Genomic DNA, 23,165 nt, shown 5'->3' on the forward strand with positions numbered 1-23,165 from the left:
AGGCTAGAGGTCCTTCATCAAAAAATTATAGCAGAATGTGCAGCAGTCGCCTCAGACACATCGACTAAACATTGTTCAAATAGCTGCTCAATATTGTGCTATAACTCTAGCTGTTAATGGCTACCGCTGTGACTGAGCAATCTAAGTAACTGTACAGGTACATATTCATAAATATTTTTATTAAACCTAGCATAGCCTCTGATATGTATGATTTAATTATAATTAAGTTCAATACTAAAGCACAAGAATTTTCTGCTAATCTTTGGAATATGGTAACAGGTAGTTTGGCGACATTTTGGTAAGGCGATAAATGTTACTAGCTAGGACTTTAGCAGTGTACATGGATAAAGTCAAGAGTTTGCACAATGCCATTTTTGTGCAATTCCGGGATGTTTTTTTAAGTGAAAATAGGTCGACGTGTACATGGATACTGTGTATGTGCAATTCTTAAAAACGCGGCAAGCGATTCTGCACTTTCTCTCAATTTCACACCTAATCTTTGTCATGATTAAGCACTTTTGTTCCATAAAAGTTCTAGCATAAGCGTAATTCGGCTAGCAGATTGTTGGAAAAAAAATGTTGAGTTTAAAAAAAAAAAAAAAAGAAAAGAAAAAAAAAAAAAAACGCCTTTACTTCGTGAAAACAAAAGGGCGTCCAAAAAAAAACAAAAAACAAAACAAAAAAAAAAAAAAAAACTAGCAGGTTGCTGTAGCAGAGTTGGTCGCCAAATTTTTGCCAAGTTACCATAATCCGAATATTAACCGAATTTTCTTTTATTATTAAAGTGTGTGCATTTTTTGATAGGCCGTTTATAAATATAGATGAATTTTAGTTTAATAGGACCGAGGGCCAGACAACCAGCACCTGAGTGGTAAAGTTGCTGAATACTAGATATTTAGCCCAGGGTTCCAATTTTGCCGAATGCATGGGCGCTTTCATGGTTTTCCTCAAGTGTAATGTGTTTAAGAGCCAGTTTCCCTTTGAAAGTCTTCCATAAAAGCATCCCTCCTGTTAAGTAGATAGCACTCGAGTGCTTTGCATAATTAAATAAACCAAACCAAACTGAGGGCAAAAAAATCACTAAACCAAGGGCACTAAATCATGCTACTTGGCCGGTCAAAGGGATAATAGTAAGAACCTAAAACAGTATTAAAATTAATACACTGCATTTTTGTGGATGCCAATTGCCTCGTATTTAGCACACATTTGTAATTAGCATCTATGTTCCCCATAGCCTTTTATCATTTGAGCAAAGGATCTTTTATCAAATTTGTGACTATCATACATTTTTCTGTTAACTTTAATTTAAAACTGTGTAACTTCACGTTCCCTTAAGTCAAGGATGAATATTCCATAACATGTGAAAAAAACATATATTTATTTTCTCATATGTCGAACCTTTTTCAGTATTATACTCAAATATAAGACTTCATACTATATTTAAAGTTTATTATATACATCAATAAACCAGAGCTTGATCTTTACATTAAAAAAAAAAAAATCACTTGAGATTAACACTACATTCAATTTTATATAATTTTAATTTCATCTTCAACATTATTCATTTCCTAAATTAAATCTTAACATGGACTATTTAGACATGTTATGTTCTACACTTCCTTCCCTACAAAAAGAGGGGCCCACCAGCATCAAGCGGTTAAGTCGCTGAACACTGGTAGTTCGGTCTGAGGTTTGAATCCTGCAAACAGGCTGGCTGCATGGATGTTTTCATGGTTTTCCCCATGTGTAATGTGTATACAAGCCAGTTTCCCTTAGAAATTCCTCCATAAAGGCATCCCTCTGCTTAGGCAGATAGCCCTCAAGCTATAAATTGCTATAAATAACATAAACCAAATCAAACCTTGCAAAAAAGCTAGGAACAGATTATCATTTTAACACAGTAAACTTTTTCTTTGTCATCACTTCTGAAACTGACTCCTCAATCTGACTTCTCCTCAATATACAAATTCTGGTACTGAATATCTTTTTGAAATGACAAGCTTTACACAAAATTAAAATCATGTAGAACTGCTGGTGGTCATCATAGAGAGGGTTCACTGTATTTATTAAAGGTCAGAAATTTATTCAACTATTTCTAAAAATGTAAATTAATCAACAAAATCTGATATTAAGTACTTTGTAAGCATAATTAATAACAACTTCCAAGTTTGATTTAGTATATATGATTACAGTTTATTACACTAACGAATGTTATTTGCTCGACAGATATGAAGAATTTCTTTTGAGGAGCTGTTTTGCTTGGAGGGTTGGTTTAGTTTGTTTGATTATGGAAAGCATACAAGGTTTTTGTGGGAGGATTTTCTAAGGGAAAAACTCTCATATCCATGTTACACATGTGGAAAACCAGGTAAGTGGTCATGCAGCCAACCTGTCCAACTGAAATTAAACTCAGATCGAACTATCAGCGTTCCAGTCACTTTACCACTCAGCCGCTGTTGTTCTGTGTGGGGAGAACCATGAAGATTAGGTTATTTCATTACGGCAAAGCCTCGAGGGCTAACTGCCTAAGGGGAGGGATGCCTTCGTGGAGGACTTTCTAACGGAAACTGGCTCGTATACACGTTACACATGGGGAAAACTACGAAAACGCCCATGCAGCCAGCCCGTTCACAGGATTCAAACCTCAGACCGAACTACCAATTTTCAGTGACTTTACCGCTCGCGCTGGTGGGCTCGAGGGCCATGAAGGAAAATAATTACATGCACTGAAAACTGAATTCTAAACTAAATGTATAAAGAAAGCAATGGAAATTCACTTATCAACGCTAGTTCTTATTAAATTAAAATACTGCTTAAAATAAATTTATAAAGCTATTGAATGAAAATTTTCTGTTAACATATTTCAGACATGTGTAAGGAGTAACAGATTAATTATTTCTAATACTATTAAGTAATTTTTGGTTAATCTTTGAATTATGGTAACTTGGCGATTTTTTGGCGACCAACCCTACTACAGCAACCTGCTAGTTTTTGTTTGGACGCCATTTTGTTTTCACAAAGTAAAGGCATATTCTTTTTTTTTTTTACTACATATTTTTTTTCGAACAATCTGCTAGCCGAATTATGCTTATGCTAGAACTTTTATGGAACAAAAGTGCTTAATCATGACGAAGATTAGCTGCGAAATTGGGAGAAAGTGTAGAATCGCCCACTGCTTGCCGCGTTTTTAAAAATTGTACATACACGGTATCATCCATGTACACGAACTATTTTCACTTAAAATAATCCCAGAATTGCACACACTCTTGACTTTATCCATGCACACTGCTAAAGTCCTAGCTAGTAACCTTTATCGCCTTACCAAAATGTCGCCAAACTACCTGTTACCATATTTCAAAGATTAGCCTAATTTTCTTATAAAGGAATTAAAAAATAAAAACAAACAAAATCTTCTTTAGAGAAATTATTCTACTATTAAAAATCATATACTACTGGAATTAACATCCCACTTTATCCAAAATTAAATAAATGCATTTTTAATTGAGAAATCAAGTTGTGCAGAAATATTAAATATGAATACATTAATTAATCTTTAATTGTTTAAAAAAACTGAATGTGACGATGGGAAAAATTAAGAGAAAAAAGCTTTGTAGACTATTTGCTAGGAAATCTGACATTCTGAAAAATGAATACATGCATACACACACACACTCATATTTATATGTATAAAACACACACAAATTGATAGATATAATTCACATATGATTAATTATATATTGAAAATATATGTATGTGAGCATGCGTGTGTATACGCACTCAGGCATATAGTGAGAAATTTTGAAATGTTTGAGACATAAATTTATATTCCTTCTAGAACAGTAAGGAAGTAATACTTTAAAGGAAAATTTTAAAAATAGTGTCACTAGAACAAATTTACGTTGCAAAGTAAAAATGTTTTTCATTCAAACAACGCACTTCCTCACGCCGAATAACAGAATGTAAACAAACGTCAAAATGTGACATCACTCATGTGGGCGGAGTTAATGGTGATCCTTATCTGGATTGTCATTGGCCAAACTTAAGCTGTTGTCCTAGCAGTGTACATTTTGCTTATATGCATCTCGGTGGTGAAGTTTCATCATCCACCCCCTTTTTTCAGTTCGGGTTCAACTGTAGAGTTATTAGTTTATTTTGAAGAAGAATATATGAAAAATGAGCTATGCTCTCGCCGGGACTCGAATTTGAACCTCTCGAATACGGGCCGAGTGTGCTAATCGTTACACCATGAAGAGATGCAAAAAGGAGAGAGAAAATACCTTATATATTCGGGCTGTTTGATAACGACTCTCAGACGCCGTTGTGTGCTGTCCGATTTTATCCGGCAATTTCAAGCAGCAAGTTCGGTTATGAACTACCTTATATATTCGTAGGATCATTTCTATAGCATGATTAACATTCACTTACCTTATATATTTAATTTCAAAATTTTGGATTTTTAGCTACATTTTCGGTTTTCCTTGAGGAGTTGGTTAAAAAATAAGCTAGGACAATCTGAAGTTGATTTCTTTTCCTTTCGTCCCATACCGTGAAATTGTTTTATGATTTACCACTCTGTATTATTCTTTCAAATACAGTTTTGTTCGGTATAATATGTTAAGAAAATTTTCACACGAGAGATTTATAAATTTTCAAATACTTAAATTACTTTATTAATAGTTTCGATCAGTTTTAATACTTTAGAACTGTAATGTAATAACCATTCAAAAGACGATGTGATGTGGAAAATTTATCTGAACTAGACAATTAACTTATAATCATGAATTAACAGATCATGACTTAAATGCTTTTTTATCATTTAAATCAATCCGATTCGAATGTAAAAAAAAAAAAAAAAACAAATATTATTAAAAACTGCATTTATTACTTTCAGATAGCTTAGTTTGCTAATCCTCAACAAAGAGATTAATTTTGTAAGATAAATATCTTATATTTTGCCGAATGTCAACAGACTCGAATGAAAAGTGAAACAACTCATTTATAGTGACTCTATGCAGAATTTCATTTCGAGACTAATAGCTCTTTTGGGATAATCCTAATTTAACTACTGAAATATTATATAAGTTTTGGGAATTGGAATATTTTTTTACGCTTTTTTTCTGAATGCGAAACAGTTAAAATAAATAAATAACTGATTTGAATAAAGGCTTGCAGTTAATGAAAAGTGGGAATTATCCAGATGATCTAATGTGCATATTATATAAACATAAAGCGTTGTTAAGTAACTTCCTCGTCAATGATCACACAAAATTTATTGATATGAGAACAACTGTTGCTAAGAACAGAACTAAAATGCATACTTCCTAACAAACAGAGTATAAATCTTCTGTTTAGCTAAATGGTTACAATAATAAATGTATTTCGCTAGCAATATATCAACGAAAACTGAAGGAAAGTCATCTTCCGCGAAAATAAATAAAAATGGTCGGAAAAAGCATAAAACTTATCTATAAACATAGTTAACTACTAACGTTTACACACTGGATTGAAGACACAGTGGTTACACTGTCATTGTATTTTCCCGCGAGATTTTAGCCTTTATTACCCACGCAATGGACACGTTATCTTTAGTGCCTTTTGCCATTTATCCGGAAAATGCCAAGCCCAGGAGCAGATGCCCTGGTGTCGCGTGGGTACTTAAAATCTTTATGACTTGTTGTTACGATGTTTCATTCAAAACACGCTAATTGTTGTAGACTATTTGGGATAAACGTTTGCTAAATGGAACAGCGCTTAGTTGTGGTGCGCAAAATTCTTTGAAGATATTTAGCTAATAAAAATGCTCATGCAGTCATACGGAACAGCATTTCCGCTGTTATGAGTTTTGGAAACAATAAATGATAGTTCAAGTGTTAAATGACTTTAACTAATATTCGAAATCAGAACCACTAAAACTGTGGGCAGAAGAGTGCTCTAAAAACGAAATAGCAAGAAGTTGAAAGATTTTCCTGTGGAGCCCTGAGATGTACTGATCGCCATAGCCTGCTTAAAACTGCAAGACATGGATTCAGTTCCCCCTCAAAGACACAGTCACTTCAAATTCTTCCCTCTTAGGAAGCATTCACATTATGGTCGAGCCGTTATTATTATCACACCAGAAAGCGTACATATGGTTAACCAGAGGACGAACGGCAAAGTCGCTGAACACTAGTAGTTCACTTCGGGTTCAAATCTTTGCGAACGTGCTGGCTCCACGAAAGCTAGAAAATTCTCAGAGAAGCCAGTCCTTCCTTTAATCAGATACCTATCCATGCTTTACTGTAACCAAAGAAACCAATTAAACCGGAAACGTAAACACCATTATTTCTGTTCACACTGTTTAAGCTGTAGCCAATCAAAGAAGCTAAAGTTGTAAATGCATAAAAAAGAAGGTAAATTGGTGAAATCGGAGGGGGGGGCAAATGTCAGTTCGTGTTCACCTCGGCATAAAATGCAACAATTAAAACACTTGTACTTGTATTCAACTGCAACAATTAAAATTTTTAGCATAAAGTATTTGCAATAGTTTGCGCCACATAGTAACGCCCAGTTGCCTAGCAACAGAGTTTGCTTTTAACCACTTTTCAATTAGAATGGGCTGGCTGCATGGTTGGTTGTCGCGCTTTTTCCCTTGTGTAACATAAATACGAGGTAGTTTCCCATAGTTCTCCACAAAGATACCTTTTCCTTAGACAGATAGATATCATGTGCTTATATTCAAATAACCTAACCTAACCTAAGCAAGCCCAGACTAAAAATGTGGGGTATTATGATTTTCCCACTTGAGGCCACACTTTCACGTTTTTTCCCTTTCTTGTTAACATTTCCTACTGTAGCTTTAGGTACCTAAAAACCATTGTAAAGTCATTAGGTTAGTTTGAAGCAGGAGTACATTAAAAATGAGCAATGCCCTCTCCGGGACTCGAATCTGGACCTCTCGAATACACGTCGAGTGTGCTACCATTACCCCATGAAGGCAAGCTGGAAGAAGAGAGAAAATACCCAATCGCCAAATTTCTGGTAATGACTAATTATTCTCCATTACCTTTTTGTTCGGGTACTATTGGCAGAGTTCATTAGATTTTATCGAAGCAGGAGACGTGAAAAATGTTTAGTGCCCACCCGATACTAGAAACTGGACTTCTCGAATACGTGCCGAGGGTGCTACCGTTACGCCACGAAGGCATGCTGGAAGGAGGGTGAAAATACCTTATACCGTGGCTTTCACAGTGTTTTCTTTAATAACTAGCTATGAATAATTTTCTTCGGAAAGATCCAAACAGAGCAATCCATCCATTGCTTTTTAATAGTCCTATTTTGCACAAAAACAAAACTTTCAGGGTAGATAACAATAACTTATACTTCCAAAAATATAATTGCAGTTAATAAAAATTCAAAACAAGCGGCTTTTTTTTTTTTTTTTTTTTTTTATAGCAAAGCAAAATACTCTAAAGAATGGGCTAATAGCCTTAAACACGATATACAAAGAGATTGCTTGCCTATTTTAATTTACCGAAGTAAATATAAGAAAAGTCTGCATATATTAAACGGTTTTTCTATGCAGCTATTGAAATTTAAAATATAATATTTTAATATATTATGAAGTGCAAACGAGTAGGAAAATAAAGATGAAAAATCATAATGTGCATAAGAAAATGCCATAAAAAAAAGAAGCAATCATGAATAAATGATTGAATAAACATGAAAAGAACCATCATTACGTATCCTCCTATGCAATGCTAAAATTGCCCATCCAGATAACTGGATGATATTAAAACGGAAAAATAAAAAGCCTGAAATAAGTAGATGGTAAAAGGCCGCTCAGAAGGCCCCACCATGTCTATGTTTATCCACTCTAAGTTCTATTCTCTGCACTTGTGCGGATAAGATATGCAATAACTATTCAATTCCATACGCAAAAGATTACATTTCTACCGCGTCTCTCTATCAGCGCGAAGAGAATGAATGGCGGGAAGTCGGGCCGACGATGAGGTAGAGTTCCGAAATTGTCGTTCGCGTGCCAAATGATTCGGGCAAACGATCGCCGTGCATCCCCGAGGCGTTTCATAAACACCACCTGCTTTTACAACCGCTAAAAAGCTCTCACCATGAGACGAGGTTGGAGGTGTGACTTGACGCGGCTGGAAACTGTAAAGGCGATGGAATTGTCAAAGAGATTGATTGGAAAGGTAAGTAATGAATGCTTTGGTATTTACCCATTATGTCTGATAACAGGCAAATGTTACACTCAGAAGATACGATTCTTTTACACATTGCAGGTCTTATGGGTACAATCAAAATTACAAAATTACTTTATGCAAAATTTATTACAATGAATAGTTTTTCTTTATATTTAAAAGAAGGTCGATTTTTATAATACATTGTTCTAAAATAAGTGTAATTACCATTAAAAATTTTAATTAAAATTTAATCACTATTAATTACACAATAAATAATTAATTAAATTTAAAAGTACCATTAAACTACTAATAATTTTAATCACCATACTTTGAATAAAACTCTACAATTTATAATTTTTCAGAAGACGTGATTCCTTTACGTATTGCAGTTCTAAAATAATTTCAGTTACCAATCTCATTACAATTTACGAGTATAATTTTGGGGAAGATGTGATTATGTTATATATTGCAATTATAAAATAGCTCTAATTCCCATTAAAATTACTACACGCAATTCAAATTAAGCAAAATTCATAAAAAATTATATTCTGGAGAAGGTGTGATTAATTTATACTTTGTAATTCTAAAATTGTAAACATTAAAATTACCTGAAGCCAAATTCATTACAATTTATAATTTTTAAAGAGGGCTTGCTTCACGTTAAACATTGCATCAGTTCTAAAACAGATCTAATTACCATTCAAACTATTTCAAGCACAATGCATTACTATTTATATTTTTCTTTGAGAACTGGTTCCGTTTATACATTGCATTTCTAAAAATAGTTTTAAATTACCACTGAAATTATTTTAAGCGAAATTCATTGCATTTTATAGTTTCTGGATTTATTTACTTATTTATTTTTTTCCAGCAGCAATTTGATAATAGAACATTATCATATACAGAATTCTCTCTTTATAAATTGCGGGGGGGGGATAGATAACAATTAAAGCCAACACCTACAATATTGAAAGCAAAGCCATGAAAAAAAAAATCTGAAAGGTTTCATATGTTAACGGTGGCACAAAAGGGTTTGTTAAGGTTTTTTACTCTCTTGCTGAGCTCGCAATCTACCAGTCTGCTGTTATAGATCATCCCCACTAACCTCCATTTTTTTGTTCTTTTTTTTTTTTTTTTTTTTTTCTTTTTAGATCTACTATTACGCATCATTTTGCTCATATACAAGTCAATAACAAAATAAAAATTTTTTTTGAAGTAGTATAGTATTATACGTTTAGAACTCCGGATGCAGCGTTAAGTGCGAGCATACATTTTTCTTTTCTTTTTAGCCCAAAGGGCGTTAGCCCAGAAGGGCTATTAATTTCGTTCTGCGCTTTGCATTGATTCACTTTTTGCACTGATTCACTTTTCAAACTGTTGCCACCGAATATCAGAGCCTTGTATTAATAGCCATTTAAAGAAATTAAATAATGAAGAATTCGCATAAATGTATGTATGTTTTTCGCATTGTGATAAAACAACGGTACCTAGAGCCATCCAGTTTTGAATAACGTAATCCTCCACGGAATATGGGCATCAGGAAGCCCTAATCTGGAATTCAGGGCTGTAATATAAAATCTGAAAACTTTCAGAATTTTTTTTTTTTTTTTCCTTTTGTTTTCAGTTCATAGTACCAATGTTCAGTTTTTTTACTAAGATGGCTTTACAAATCTTTTTTTTTTTTTTTTTTTTTTTTAATCTTTTTTATTATTAACGTTTTGTGTGTTTACTTTACTTATTAAATATCACGTTTTTGGCGCTTACGCGACATAAAATTTCATTCAACGATAAAATCACAAAGTATTTAAAAACAGTGTACCTTTAGAATTTCCGATAGACAGACTCGGCTCTGGAGATAAAAAATATTTTTTTCCTACAGGGTTGCCACTGCCAGTTTTGAAATCGTTGAGTTTGTTAATCAAAAATTCGTTAATGTTTCACAAAATACGAGTAGAAAACAAATTTGGAATTGAAAATTCTGGCTTCCAGGTGCTCATATTCGGGTGGAGAACTACGTTATTCAAAATTTGATGGCTCTAGGTACTGTTACTTTTCACAATGCAAGAAAATTGCACACACTCATGCAGATTCTTCATTATTTAATTTCTTTAAGTACAATACAGGGCGATCATATTTGATGGCAGCAATTCGAAAAGTGATTCTTCTTTTATAGTAATTCAACTTAAAATGCCGCTTCAAGGTGTGTATGTACTTTACCTCTATTGGAGAAATGTTCTTCCTGAGGAAAATTATCTATTTCTACCTCATTCATCGAAAAGTTAAAAACCTCTAGGGAGCCCCTAGGGGTCCAAGCTGCTGAAAACCGAAATAAGAGCTTTGAAATGTATTTTAAAATGCAACTCAAACTTTGCGCAACAATTAGCAGTAAAGTTAACAAACTAAATCAGCTCAAAACTTTCACTGTACTCAGTGTTTCCAGTAAAACTGTTGTTAAACATTAATGAACATTCATCAGCTGATTGCATCTACATCACATGCAATTTTTTTTCTTCGCCTTTTCTGATATAAGATTAGAACTAACATAAAATTATTTTTTATGATTCATCAAATATTATCTTGTATTGTTTTGATAAAACATTAAATTAATTATTAAAAGCTACATACAGCATTTGAGAATATGCAGTCAACGTATATGAATTGTATTTACTTTCTCAGTTACCATAAAATTGTTTGGAAAAAAATTATGCTTTTTGTTTTTAAGTAATAGAAACAAAAATAGCATTTACAAATGTCTGTGTTTATCTCAATGTATGCGATACTATTAGCATTAAAATTATGCTTGAGGAGAATTTACCTTTTTCACAAAGGAATGTGAATATCATAAAATATTGCTTACTTACATAATCATAAAATGCTCTTTTTAATAAATTTAATAAATTCCTTTTTATTTTTCATTCACTTTTTATAATCTCCTAATTTATTATTTAACAAAACCTGTTTTTAATTGTAGATTAAATTTCAAATAGCATTACTCGAAGACGAAACCTGAATAAGTTTCATTCTGTTCATTAATAATTCATAAACACAAACCGCTGTTGAAAGAGATGATATTTACATCTTTACAGCTAAGTTAATCATAATTAGTGAAAACATAAATGAGAAAGCTACTATAGTAGATACATTAATAAACAATATAGAGCAGATATAGATAATACGTTAATAAAAAGTGATAAAATTAATGAAAGAGATGAGTTTATTAGTATAAAATTAAGATTTAAAAATTAATTTTTTAACATAACTTCGTATCTAAAATTAGACCTAACTTAATAGGTAAATCAGGAGTTAACTGCAATTTAATGAATCGATCAGTTAATTCTTAACTTACTTGGATAATACGGGGGACGACAATCGGGGTTAATTCAAAATCGCAGTTAATTCAGTAGCATTTAAAAAATCACAGAAAAGAGGAATAATTCCTTTTATAATAAAACGAGAATTTTTTTTAAAATTTACCTCTATTTCTAAACAGTTTTAAGGTATAGTAGTTACCTCTTTGATATAAATTCGTGTCTAAAATCATGCCTAAGAATCGGGACTTAGCTGTTGTTTAATAATTTAACAAATTACTGTCTTACGGATATCTTTTCTCTTGAAGAAGAGAGATCTGTACCTGTTTGCCCTTGAGATCTTGACTAAGTCTATGCCAAACTTAAGGTTGTTGCGTTATTAAATTACTCTTAATTCCGAATTTAACAGAATAACACCAAAGATGATATTGAAGTTTAACTTACAATCACGGCTAATTCAAGTGCACTTAAAATATTACAGGAAAGAGAAATAACTCATATTAACTCAATACTTAATAGAGAAATACTTTTAAAATCTTTCTTGTGTGTCAGAACAGTTTTCAGACATAAAAATTACCTCTTTGACATAACTTCATGCATATAATTAGGCCAAAGATAATATGTAACTAGAGAGTTAACTAGAATAGAAGAGAAACACGCCAATGTGACAATCGAAATCGCAATAACAACCTTGTATTTCGCTATATTGATTCAATCGATTACGAGGGCAGCTACAGGCCCCTCCTCATCAGGAAAACGAAATTACTAGAAAGTACTTCGATTGAGTATTTTAATAAATGTACGCGAAATACAAGGTTGTTATTGCGATTTTGAGGGAGTTAACTGTATTTTTTTTCATTATTCTGCTAAAAATAAATTTAACAATGCCCAGATAATCCGCCCGCTCTTAATTGGGAGTTGACTCAGTTTCAGTCAGCATAAGTACTTGATTTTTAACAGAAGTTCTTTACATAATGTATTTGATTACATTTGAAATGCCCAGTAAAAATCTTAATGCCTCCTTTCCAGGAAAAAGCTAGAATTTTTGTCAGCAGTAGTGTATAAAAGCATCTTTCATTGTCAGTCTGATAAATAACCCATGTAATATTTGCAGCTATTCATTCAATCCCTGCTAAGACTGTTATCCAGACATAGGATGTACTAAGGATGTTTGCCATCAATTAACACTTCTAATCAGAGAAGCATTTCGGAATTACTTTGCTATAGCTCTATCTTCTAATTTTCCTACAGTAATCTAAACTAATGAATCCTATTTATTATTAAATTAATATCCATAACTTATGAGTATTTTTCTTAAAACCGAAAACTTTCAAAATGACTTGCAGATCTCGTAAATCATTGATTTATCGGATGCAGGTGCAGATTTTGTCTGCAGTGATTAGCTATGCAGAAGCGGTAATTCAAGTGGGTTATTTTTCTCCCTTTTTTTTAGCCGTTATTTCCCCCTCATGTTTGCCTATCAAACAAAACTTTGTTTTGGGCTGAATATAAACAAGAATATTTTTGTTAGGACGATTGTTCTATCGTTGTGTACAATATTTATTTACAGTACCGCTTGCCAATCAAAGCTATACTTTTAATGCAAATATAAACAAGAATATTTTTACTTTAGGAAAGTTGTTGTTTACAATATTTATTTACAGTACTGCTTGTCAATCAAAGCTATACTTTTAGTCCAAATATAAACAAGGATATTTTTACTTTAGGAAAGTCCTTGTTTATAAGATTTATTTACGGTAATGCTTACCAGTCAAAACTATGTTTTTTGTCCAAATATAAACAAGAATATTTTTGTCAGGAGGAATGCTCTCGTTATTTACGGTATTTATTTCTGGTACTGCATGTTAATATATCTCATGCTCTTGCCCAGATATAAATAAGAACATATTTGTTAATGCCTTCTTGCTGCTTGCAATATTTGTTTACAGTAGTAGTCTTTAAACTTTGTTGACCCTTAGAACTATAAGCGCTTTCGGGGAACCCCATTCACCCTTAGAAAAATAAGTTTAAAGTTGAATATATTATAAGTTTTTATGTAAAGACAAGTAAAGAAAATTATTTTAATTAAAAAAATTTAACATAAAATTAATTTAACTTACACATCAATAGCATTAACTCGTGCTCTAGGTGTCACCTACCTTTGCATTATATTTAGTAACTGCGGTGTGCTTGTATGTTTTTTACACAGATTGTTAAAGTAAAGTTTCCCTCCATTGACGTTATCTGCAGTCGCATTTATTATTCGGTATTTAATTTGTTTTTATATTTTGTTTTTGTTGCCACATATGTTGAAAAAGATTTTTCATTTAAACAAGGTGAATCTGAAAAAGGGGCCAAAATTTACGGGGTGATAGAACGCAATTATACGAGCAATATTTGTCAGAGAATGTATGATTGGAACGAAAGCGAAGAGAAGTTAAATGGTAGTTTTCCACTGTCACCTTTAAAAACTTAACACAAGGATGAAAGGAGATACTTCAGAAAACATTTTATTAACAGGAATGTTATTGATGTACATGTTCAAAAGACCTTCCGCCAGCTGCAATGCAGGCTACACTCCTGCGGGATAGGAACTGACACACATTTGCGAAGACACCAGGCATTTCCCGAGTATCGCAAGCAACAACGGCAATCCTGGTGACTAGATCCATACCAGTTTGAAAGGGATACTGGTATATTAGGCTTTTCATATGGCCTCACAGGAAAATGTTGAGACACGAGAAATCTGGTGATCTTGGTGGCCAAGCTATGGAACAATCTCTATCAATCCATCGCCCTGGAAATTTCGTGGTTCGTATAACCAGCCACGGTAGAGAATGCCATTGGATACGAGGACTAATCCTTTTTATACCATTTATAATCCCACCTAGCGGCTCACCGTTTGCGTTCTGCCCAAACTTTCTATGACGAATATTGCTTGTTGCGTAAAGTTCGAGTTGCGTAAAGGTTTGCTCAATTTTTTCATATTCACCCTGTATGCGTTGTTTTAAATGTCATTAAAATGGTTAGGGCTGTGTAAAAAACTTCTAGATATCCTGTGTGAATCTACAATCAAAAATTTAGTAGCTGCTGTTGCTTAAATTTAGATTTTTAACGTCGAGTCTGTTGATAAGTCGGTAAGTTGTACCTTTTCCTTCACTGTCAAGGCCGGTTATTTCGGTAAATAATTTTTTATAGTTTTCTGCAACAGAAAAGGTGCTTCATTGTATAATTTTTTAAACTGTGAGCTTAAATTCAACTCATTTTCTATCAGAAAATTGTTTAATTTATAAAGCATTACATGTCATTCCATGTCTCTTTGACATATGATAAGTTTTAAAACTATTCTGTAGCTAAATGTATCTTTATATATAGCTAACAAACACTAGTCAATTAGTGTGAGTGAGTATTAATTTACTTTTCGAATTTTTATTTTGACTCACGGAACCCTGGGGTTTAGTTCCCGGAATCCCGAAGTTCCGCGGAACATAGTATGAAGACCACTGTTTTACAATATTATCTATCATTCAATACCGAGGTCTAAATGTAAAGAAGAATATTTTTGTTAGCATGAACGTTCTCTTGTTTGTAATATTTACAAAGGCTGTTTGCACACGTGTTAGAAGGTTTTCATTGCATTTGCAGAAATGTTTTATCTAAAACTTTAGTGTTTTAAATTTTTATTTGATAATCCTAATTTGTCACTATCTTGCTACACCGTAAGTTCCAACACAATAAACCCTTTTGTAGTATCGGAAGAGGTATTCTATCCAATTTCTCTTGAAGAGCTTTCCAAAGTCCACGGAGGGTTGTAAGGCGGCGTTTGGACAATCCGCTTTTAAAAGTACAAAAGCCCAAAACTCCATAAGTAAGTACATCAGAAAATTTAGTACAGGGATATGAGTAAAGAATATGTCTTTGATACAAGTTTCTTGTTCCGTTTTCCAGGAAAGTAACAACATATTTTGAAGTGTGGTTGCTTGCTTTGTCTTGATGCAGTTCTACTGTTTAATGACAGTATGAGTAAAGAGAAGATATTTAGTATTTGAAAATTGGGTGTAAAACCTGATCCTGTAATATATGGAGTTGATCTTAACACTTTTCTCCACTTCCTTTATTTTTAATTTGTTGTTATATGAAAAGCTAGGATCATAAATCCTTTTGTAAACTATCTATAGGTACTTTGAACATTGTTTTAAGATTTGTTTTTCGTTTCTTTGCGGATAATAAATGTATATATTTTCATTAGTCATTTAAATACATCCAAGATTTATCTACTGTGACAAAAATTTTCCATTTTTTGTCCGAAAATATGTTTCTCACAAAGAATTCTGAATTGCATTATGTGTTCGGAAATATATATGCTGAGAAAATCGATGTCTATCATTTTTTATTTATTTATTTATTTATTTTTTTATTTTAAGATTCAAATTAGCATTAATCACTTTATTTACAGTTGACACTATGTATTTACAGTTAAATATTTCTCAACTGTCCCTTGACTTAACGGATTTTCTTTTAGAATAATGTTACATCCTAAAATTCCGGTTTTTTTTTTTTTTTTTTTTTTTTTTTTGTTTGTTTTTGCCTTTTTGCCTTGGATATATATTTGAAACAATTTTCTACTTAAAACCGAATTTTGACGTCTTGTTTTCCTTTTTTGTTGTCAATAATACCTATTGCAGTTTTAGATGTCGGAAAACCTTAGTTTTCACAGCGTTTTTTATAACTAGGTACGAATAAATTTCTGCAGAAAGAGTACAGACATAGCCTTCTATCCACTGCTTCTTTAGGCCCACCAGCGGCCGAGCGGTAAAGTCGCTGAACACTGGTAGTTCAGTCCGAGGTTCGAATCCCGCGAACGGGCTGGCTCCATGGGCGTTTTCGTGGTTTTCCCCATGTGTAACGTGTATACGAGCCAGTTTCCCTTAGAAAGTCCTCCACGAAGGCATTCCTACCCTGAGGCAGATAGCCCTAGTCTGCTTTGCCATAATTAATTAAATACACCACTGCTTCTTTAAAATCGCCATTTTGCCTGAAAATAAAACTATCAAGAAATCGATGATAATTTATATTTTCAAAAATATAGTTGCAGTTCAAAAAAGTTCATTAGCTTTTTTGTAGCAACGTAAAAGCGTCTAAAATGTATGCGAACAACCTCTATATACTATATGACATGATCTAAGAATCAACATTATGCTTTTGGTCTAAATAAAAACAAGAATATTTGTTAGGATACTTCATTCTTCTTGTTTAAAGCATTTCCGAAATTTTGAGAATACTTGAGACCGCTATGTAGATTTCAAAACTTAAGGAAAAGCATGAAAGTTCTGCTTATGCCTTCAAAATACTTGAGATGGTAGTATTTTCCAGTTTCAAGTACAAAGAATAACTGGATTAGAGATTTAATTTCAATTATGTATTTGATGAAAGAGAACTTACAGAAGCCAAAAGAAAGCCGTTAGAAATTTTCAAAAATAGTGTTTTGAAATCATTGCATATCTAATTACTTTCTAGATTTTATGACTTATTTATAAGAATATTTGCCTGAATTGTTCCTGATAGCCTTGAAATTTTAGATGCGATTCCAGATTGCTAATTTGTATAAATAAAACCGGTAGTTAAATTCTATTTATATCCTTAAAACAGTTATTATGATTTAAGTAAGAAAATCTTAATTCAGAAGTCAGACAACAAAAATCAGCGTTATATTTTCAAATTTTCATAGGACTAGTTTCGATGGCATTATCGAACCACCATCCTCAGCTGCAAAAGCGCAAAATCGTTTTCACTAATCCCAGCTTCTGTGTGCATAAACTTTAAAGATCTTCATTTGGAACTTTTTTGGGCCCTAGGAATTAATTTTAAAATTATTGATATACCTCAGAATACGAAATGCAAGATATATATTAGTTACTTACATAGAAACATTATTATTTTTTTTTCAATAACATTCTGAAATATTTTTCACGAAGAAAGCAATAAACGCTAAACGTCTAGTTAAAAATAAATCTAACAACTACAAGAAAAGGCTACAAATTAAATTTTAAACGAAAAAGATAATTGGAATTTCACTTAGACATGCTGAAAGTTAACTTGAAACTTTTAGTTACTTTGCCCAAACGGTTTCTATACTTACCATATTTACTTATGAGATATATGAAACTTTGACTTTTAATATGAGACTTTTTTTTCCATATATTTGTTCTAAAATTCGGAAGGATCTTATAATGGAGCATTTTATTTATTGACGTTGCAGAATGTGAAGGAGTTTAATTATGATACTTTGTAGAATAATTACACCGTTCAAATTCTAAATAAACCACACATTAATATATATATATAATTAATTCACAACAGCTTGAGCCATGAAATATCGAGAAGAACCAAATATGTTTTCCGGCACGCATTAATCACGCCAGTTTAAGGTTTTAAATGCTCACCCCCTTGAAACGTTTTGTTTGAAACATTAAACAAATAGCGGTTAATAATTGGTTATATTATTTTTATTTTTATTATTCTTTAATTTAATGGATTAAACTAGTTTTTTTACATTTTTCTCGCTTTAAGAGCAAAAGACAGATTTACATCTCAGGTTTAGAAAATTAGAAATTACAAAAAATTAGAAATACGATTTTAAAAAAAGATATTATTGTTAGCTTTAAACCTTGAAAGATTTCGAGAAAATAACCATAAAAACCATTTGGTTTAAAAATATCATGTTTCAGTAATAAAATGCGAGAGTACTATATTCTGGACACTGTGTTTCATTTACTGATGCTAATAAAGCCAACTATTTACTAAATATTAGCGAAATGACTTCATTTTTTTTCACGTATACTATTGATTACTCACCATATATGCTAGTGGTTCGAAATTTGAAGCAAGCGCCGGTAAGGCATATTGCGCATTCCGAAAAAATTCAATTATTAAAAACTGAAATATTCGTTTAAACAATGAAACTCAATTTTTCAGGCAAAACTTTTTCCAATTAAAAAAGCCATATTACTCGCAAAAGAACTTTCCATACCATCCTTAATTCTCTCTGACAGTACATCTAGCATTCAAGCCATTGGACACAGTCATTGGACAGCCACTGGACAGTGCATCTAGTATTCACCAATTGGACACAGTCAATAGCCTATTGTACAAGAAATTCATATTCTACTCTCTAAATTCCAAAACAATAATAGACCACATTTCAAATGGATTAGAGCCCACATCGGTAATAGTGGCAGCGATCTAAATGAACTAGCAAACAATTCTTCCCTTCTAAATTACTCAATTCCTTATCCAATATCATTACTAAAAACAAAATTAGAAACATAATTAATGCACTTATGGAAGCAAACCTGGACTCAAGCGACAACCGGCAGAAGAACTTTTACTTTCATATTAAATCTTTCCAGATCATTAATATCTACCAAAAGTTCAATTACATTCTTCCCAACAGCTCATGGTCCATTTACAGAATACTTTAATAGATTCGCACTTCCCCATACAAATCTCTGTACCTGTGGGATTTGAAGGCACAATAGATCATTATCTCTTTCACTGCAACCTTACCAAAGATTACAATTAATTGTATTAAAGCATACAATTAATTGTATTACCTTAAAGCATACAATTTAACTTCTTCTCAGTTATGGTTTCAACAGTTATTAAAAAGTAATAATCTAAGAAATCAACTTCAAAATATAATAAATTATATCTCCGCAAACATCGGTAATCTTAAAGGAACTTGAAATCATATTATCCAAGTTCATTTACCTTACTTAATACGCCATCCTTTTTTCTACTTCATTTTAATTACTTCTGAAAACTACATTTCCATGCTTTCACTCAAGACTATCCTTATTTAAGTACACCTTCAAGATCTCAGAAGCTCAATCAAGAATTTAAGAATATTTTCTAACTCCATCTCCTTATATATTAATCTTAAATATATTAATCAAGTCTCAACTCAAGATTATTAGTCAAAACTTTTATTAATCTTAAATATATTAATCAAGTCTCAACTCAAGATTATTAGTCAAAACTTTTATTAATCTTAAATATATTAATCAAGTCTCAACTCAAGATTATTAGTCAAAACTTTTATTAATCTTAAAAATATTAATCAAGTATCAACTCAAGATTATTATTCAAAACTTTTACTCAAGAATTACCCTCTATCAGGGACTTGCAAAAATTTTTCATTCTTATTAAAAACCTATTTCTGATCAACTTTTATTCAATTACTGCTCTTCATTCTCCGTTCAAGAACTCTCTGATGAAAAACTATACTCTTATTCTAAACTCTTTACAAAACTTATATTCTCAACCCCTACTATTCTCATACATTATGTAGATCATTTTCGAAATTTGTAATAATCTTCTTAAGTATTTACTTACGTATTTATGTTTCACTTTCTTACATATTTATTTAGGTATTATGTATTTAATTTTTTTAAAATTTTTATTAAATAATTATCAAAATTCTGATGCTACGCGTATATTGACTTCATATATAACAACATTGTATTTAGGCATTTATCTAATTCTAAATTTTTAATTTTTATTTATTATATCTATTTATGTATTTGTATATTTTTCTCGATATTTAATTTTTATTATGTAATTATCAAAGTTCTAAAGCTTTATTGAATTTTACACAGTTGGTAGATGATTCCATCAGTTGAGCATAAAAGATCAATGTCTTAAAGGCGGTGCAGCTGCTCATCTGATGATAAATAAATAAATAAGTATACTATTGATTACTTTTTTTAAAAAACCTGTTTAATTTGAAAACGCTTTTGATAAAAAAATTATTTATTGAAAAAGTTCTGAAAATGAAATCGCATTAATATTCGGGTAACTATTGCTTTATTCGTTAATAAAAATTAATATTTTAGACTGAAAATTTTCTAATAATATCTATAAATTTCTCTTAAACTACATTAATTATTTTAGGAATATATTAAAACATTTTTTTGGAAAATCACTAATAAAAAATAACAGAAAAGTCACCTCACAAAAGACTTTGTACGCTTTAAAGAAATCTGCACATATTAGTAAAGATTGTAGTGTATCTGTCAGTTAGTAGTTTGTAGTATATCCTGCAGTATATATGACAGCTTTCAAAGGTCTGGGCATAGAGTTAACCAGTTTTTTTGTAATTATTTTTGTAATCGGAGGTGGAAGTACAAGAAATGCTACAAAAGTCTTGCAAACTTGGGAATGAAGAGTGTAGAGTCCTCTTCAAGCGCCCGGACAGAAGGAATAGAGCCACAAAGTGGGTGATTGAATGTACTCCTGTCGCCTTTCATGTCCTCATGTCCAAACGAAGATTGTTCCAAGGATGGAGGGAATATAGTATCTACGAGTTTACAGGAGCCAAGCGCTGTTTCCGCTGTCAGGACCTGGAACATACGTCGAAAGACTGCTGCCACAGGCCTTACTGCGCTTACTGCGGAGGCTGTCATGACATTAACGAATGTAAGGCGGACTGCCCTGAATGCATTAACTGCATCATAGCAAACAGAGATTCAAAAGTTAAAGTGGATACACACCATGCAGCGTACGCAGCAAACTGCCCAACATTCCATGCGCACAGCCAGAAGATTAAAGCACGTACTGACTACGGCGAGGACAACTAATTTAATAGCCCAGCAAGAAAGGCATCGTCTACCTACTACAACAGCCAGTTCACTTAATAACAAGCGCACCTCTCTAGGAAGCAAGTCAAGTATTTTCACAGTTAGTAATTTTACCTTAAAAGTCAATTAATTTACAAAAGTAATGGAAGTGAATTCAAGAACAGAGGAAAGCAATGTGCTCAAGTTTGTCCAAACCAACCTCCAAAGAGCGCGCGCGGCTACTGCACAGCTAGTGCAATATGCTATGGAGGAAGAGGCGGACTTCCTTTTAATTCAAGAACCTTTTCTTTATGCAGGGCAAGCAGCAGAATTTCCCCTCCAATGGACCGTCATCCAGGATTTAGGAAGTGAGGGAACAAGAGCGGCAGTAGTTTGTTGCCACAGCAGATGGTTGCCAGTTGTGCTAGCAAAGTCAAGAGACATGGTCACAATTGCAGTCGAGGCTATGGGACTAAGTGTCCTGGTCACGAATGTTTACATTCCACCTACAGTAGACGTTTCTCCCACATTAGATGCCTTGCAGAATATCCTTACGTTCTACCCGCATGCACACCATGTATTGGCAGGAGATTTTAACTCTCATGCGGAGAACTTCGGATATCCGACCACAGACCCAAGAGGTAGAGAAGTTGTGGACTTCATTGCATGAAACGGACTCATTCTTCATAACGTGCCGGACAGTCTGCCGACCTTCTAGACCCAAATGGGAAAAGGATGGCCCGACATCACTCTGTCAACAGCGCGTCTGGCTCAGAAAATACAGCACTGAACCGTAAGTGACACTCCCTCAAACTCGGACCATCGCTATATAACGTTCCAGATAGGTCAGCCACATGCGCAGTTTATGAACAAGCGTTATGGAACCAATGGCAGAAAATTAAAACAACTTGTAAGCAGGCTAGGACCAGTACTAGAGCAGGTGAACGAGGCACTTATGAAATGTCAGAACATAAAGGATGCTGACGACTTAACCACCAGTATGATACGAGATATTCAATCTATCTGTGATGCCACCCTAGGCCTGAAATCACCAAAAGTTTTAAGAGTGGCAAACTGGTGGACGAAAGAGCTCCGTGCACAGCGCAGTCGCACCAGGGCATTTAGGCGTAAGATGAAGAGCGAAAGAGACCCAGACAGGAGGCAAGCCCTTAGTGTTCTTTATAATAAAGAGCAAGCTCAGTACAAAAGGGCAATTACAGCCGCAAAACTTGCCAGCTGGAGGGAGTTCTGTACTAAGAATGTAGAAGTCTATGGTGCTCTCCACAAGATAGCTTCGAACAAAGTTTACAGACCACCGGAGCTAAGAGCCTTTCTTTGCAGGGCAGCAGGCTGGACACATAACAGAAATCGCGCTCAGGACAATTCTTGACGCCGTACTTCCGGAAGAGGATATTACAGATCCGTCCGACCACCAGGCTTATACGCTGCACACATCTGTCCCAGATGATATGCCATTTACGGAGAAGGAAGTCTCCGCAACGATCAAAATTTTCCCGAAAAGTAAAGCCCCTGGTCCGGACTCAATAGACTATCCAATCTTGAGAGCAATACATAAAGCAAGATCCGGCTTTCTCACGCGTTATTTTAACAAACTGCTAGCACTGCAAAGCTTTCCGGAACCTTACAAAACGGGGCAGGTTGTGCTCTTTAAGAAAGAAGGGAAGGATCCAAACAGCCCATCCTCTTTTAGGCCGATTTGTCTTCTCCCGGTAATAGGGAAACTCTATGAGAAGCTCCTAGTCCAGCGGCTTAAATTTCATATGACGCAGAGTGGGGCAATCTCTGACGCACAATATGGATTCAGAGAGCTACGCTCAACGATTGCTGCCCTATCAAAGATAAGAGACTATATCAGCCACTTGCATGAAACGAAACAGCATGCAGCGGTCCTAAGTCTGGACCTACAAAGCGCATTTGACTCTCTGTGGTGGCCCTCAATTTTAGAGGCACTGCACCAGGCAAGGATCCCTGATAACCTCTTGCAGGTTTTCAAGCAATACCTGTCCAATAGAAAGTTCATAGTAACACACACTGGCGGTGTC

At 33.4% G+C, this 23,165-nt stretch overlaps 1 protein-coding gene across 1 annotated transcript in view; it reads left to right on the forward strand.

Annotated features, from left to right (window-relative positions):
• The first annotated feature begins 7,971 nt into the window (after positions 1-7,971).
• The window catches only part of LOC146998197 (uncharacterized), a 145,031-nt gene continuing 129,837 nt past the window's right edge, over positions 7,972-23,165 (forward strand). Inside the window, exon 1 of the mRNA XM_085812381.1 lies at positions 7,972-8,186. Coding sequence (XP_085668507.1) covers positions 8,106-8,186 — 81 coding nt within the window. The 5' untranslated portion in view covers positions 7,972-8,105. The remainder of the gene's footprint in view (positions 8,187-23,165) is intronic.

This window comes from Stegodyphus dumicola, chromosome 3 (genome assembly GCF_044657685.1).
Source record: "Stegodyphus dumicola isolate Sdum_Otavi_A_Nest chromosome 3, ASM4465768v1".
Lineage (NCBI taxonomy): Eukaryota > Metazoa > Arthropoda > Arachnida > Araneae > Eresidae > Stegodyphus > Stegodyphus dumicola.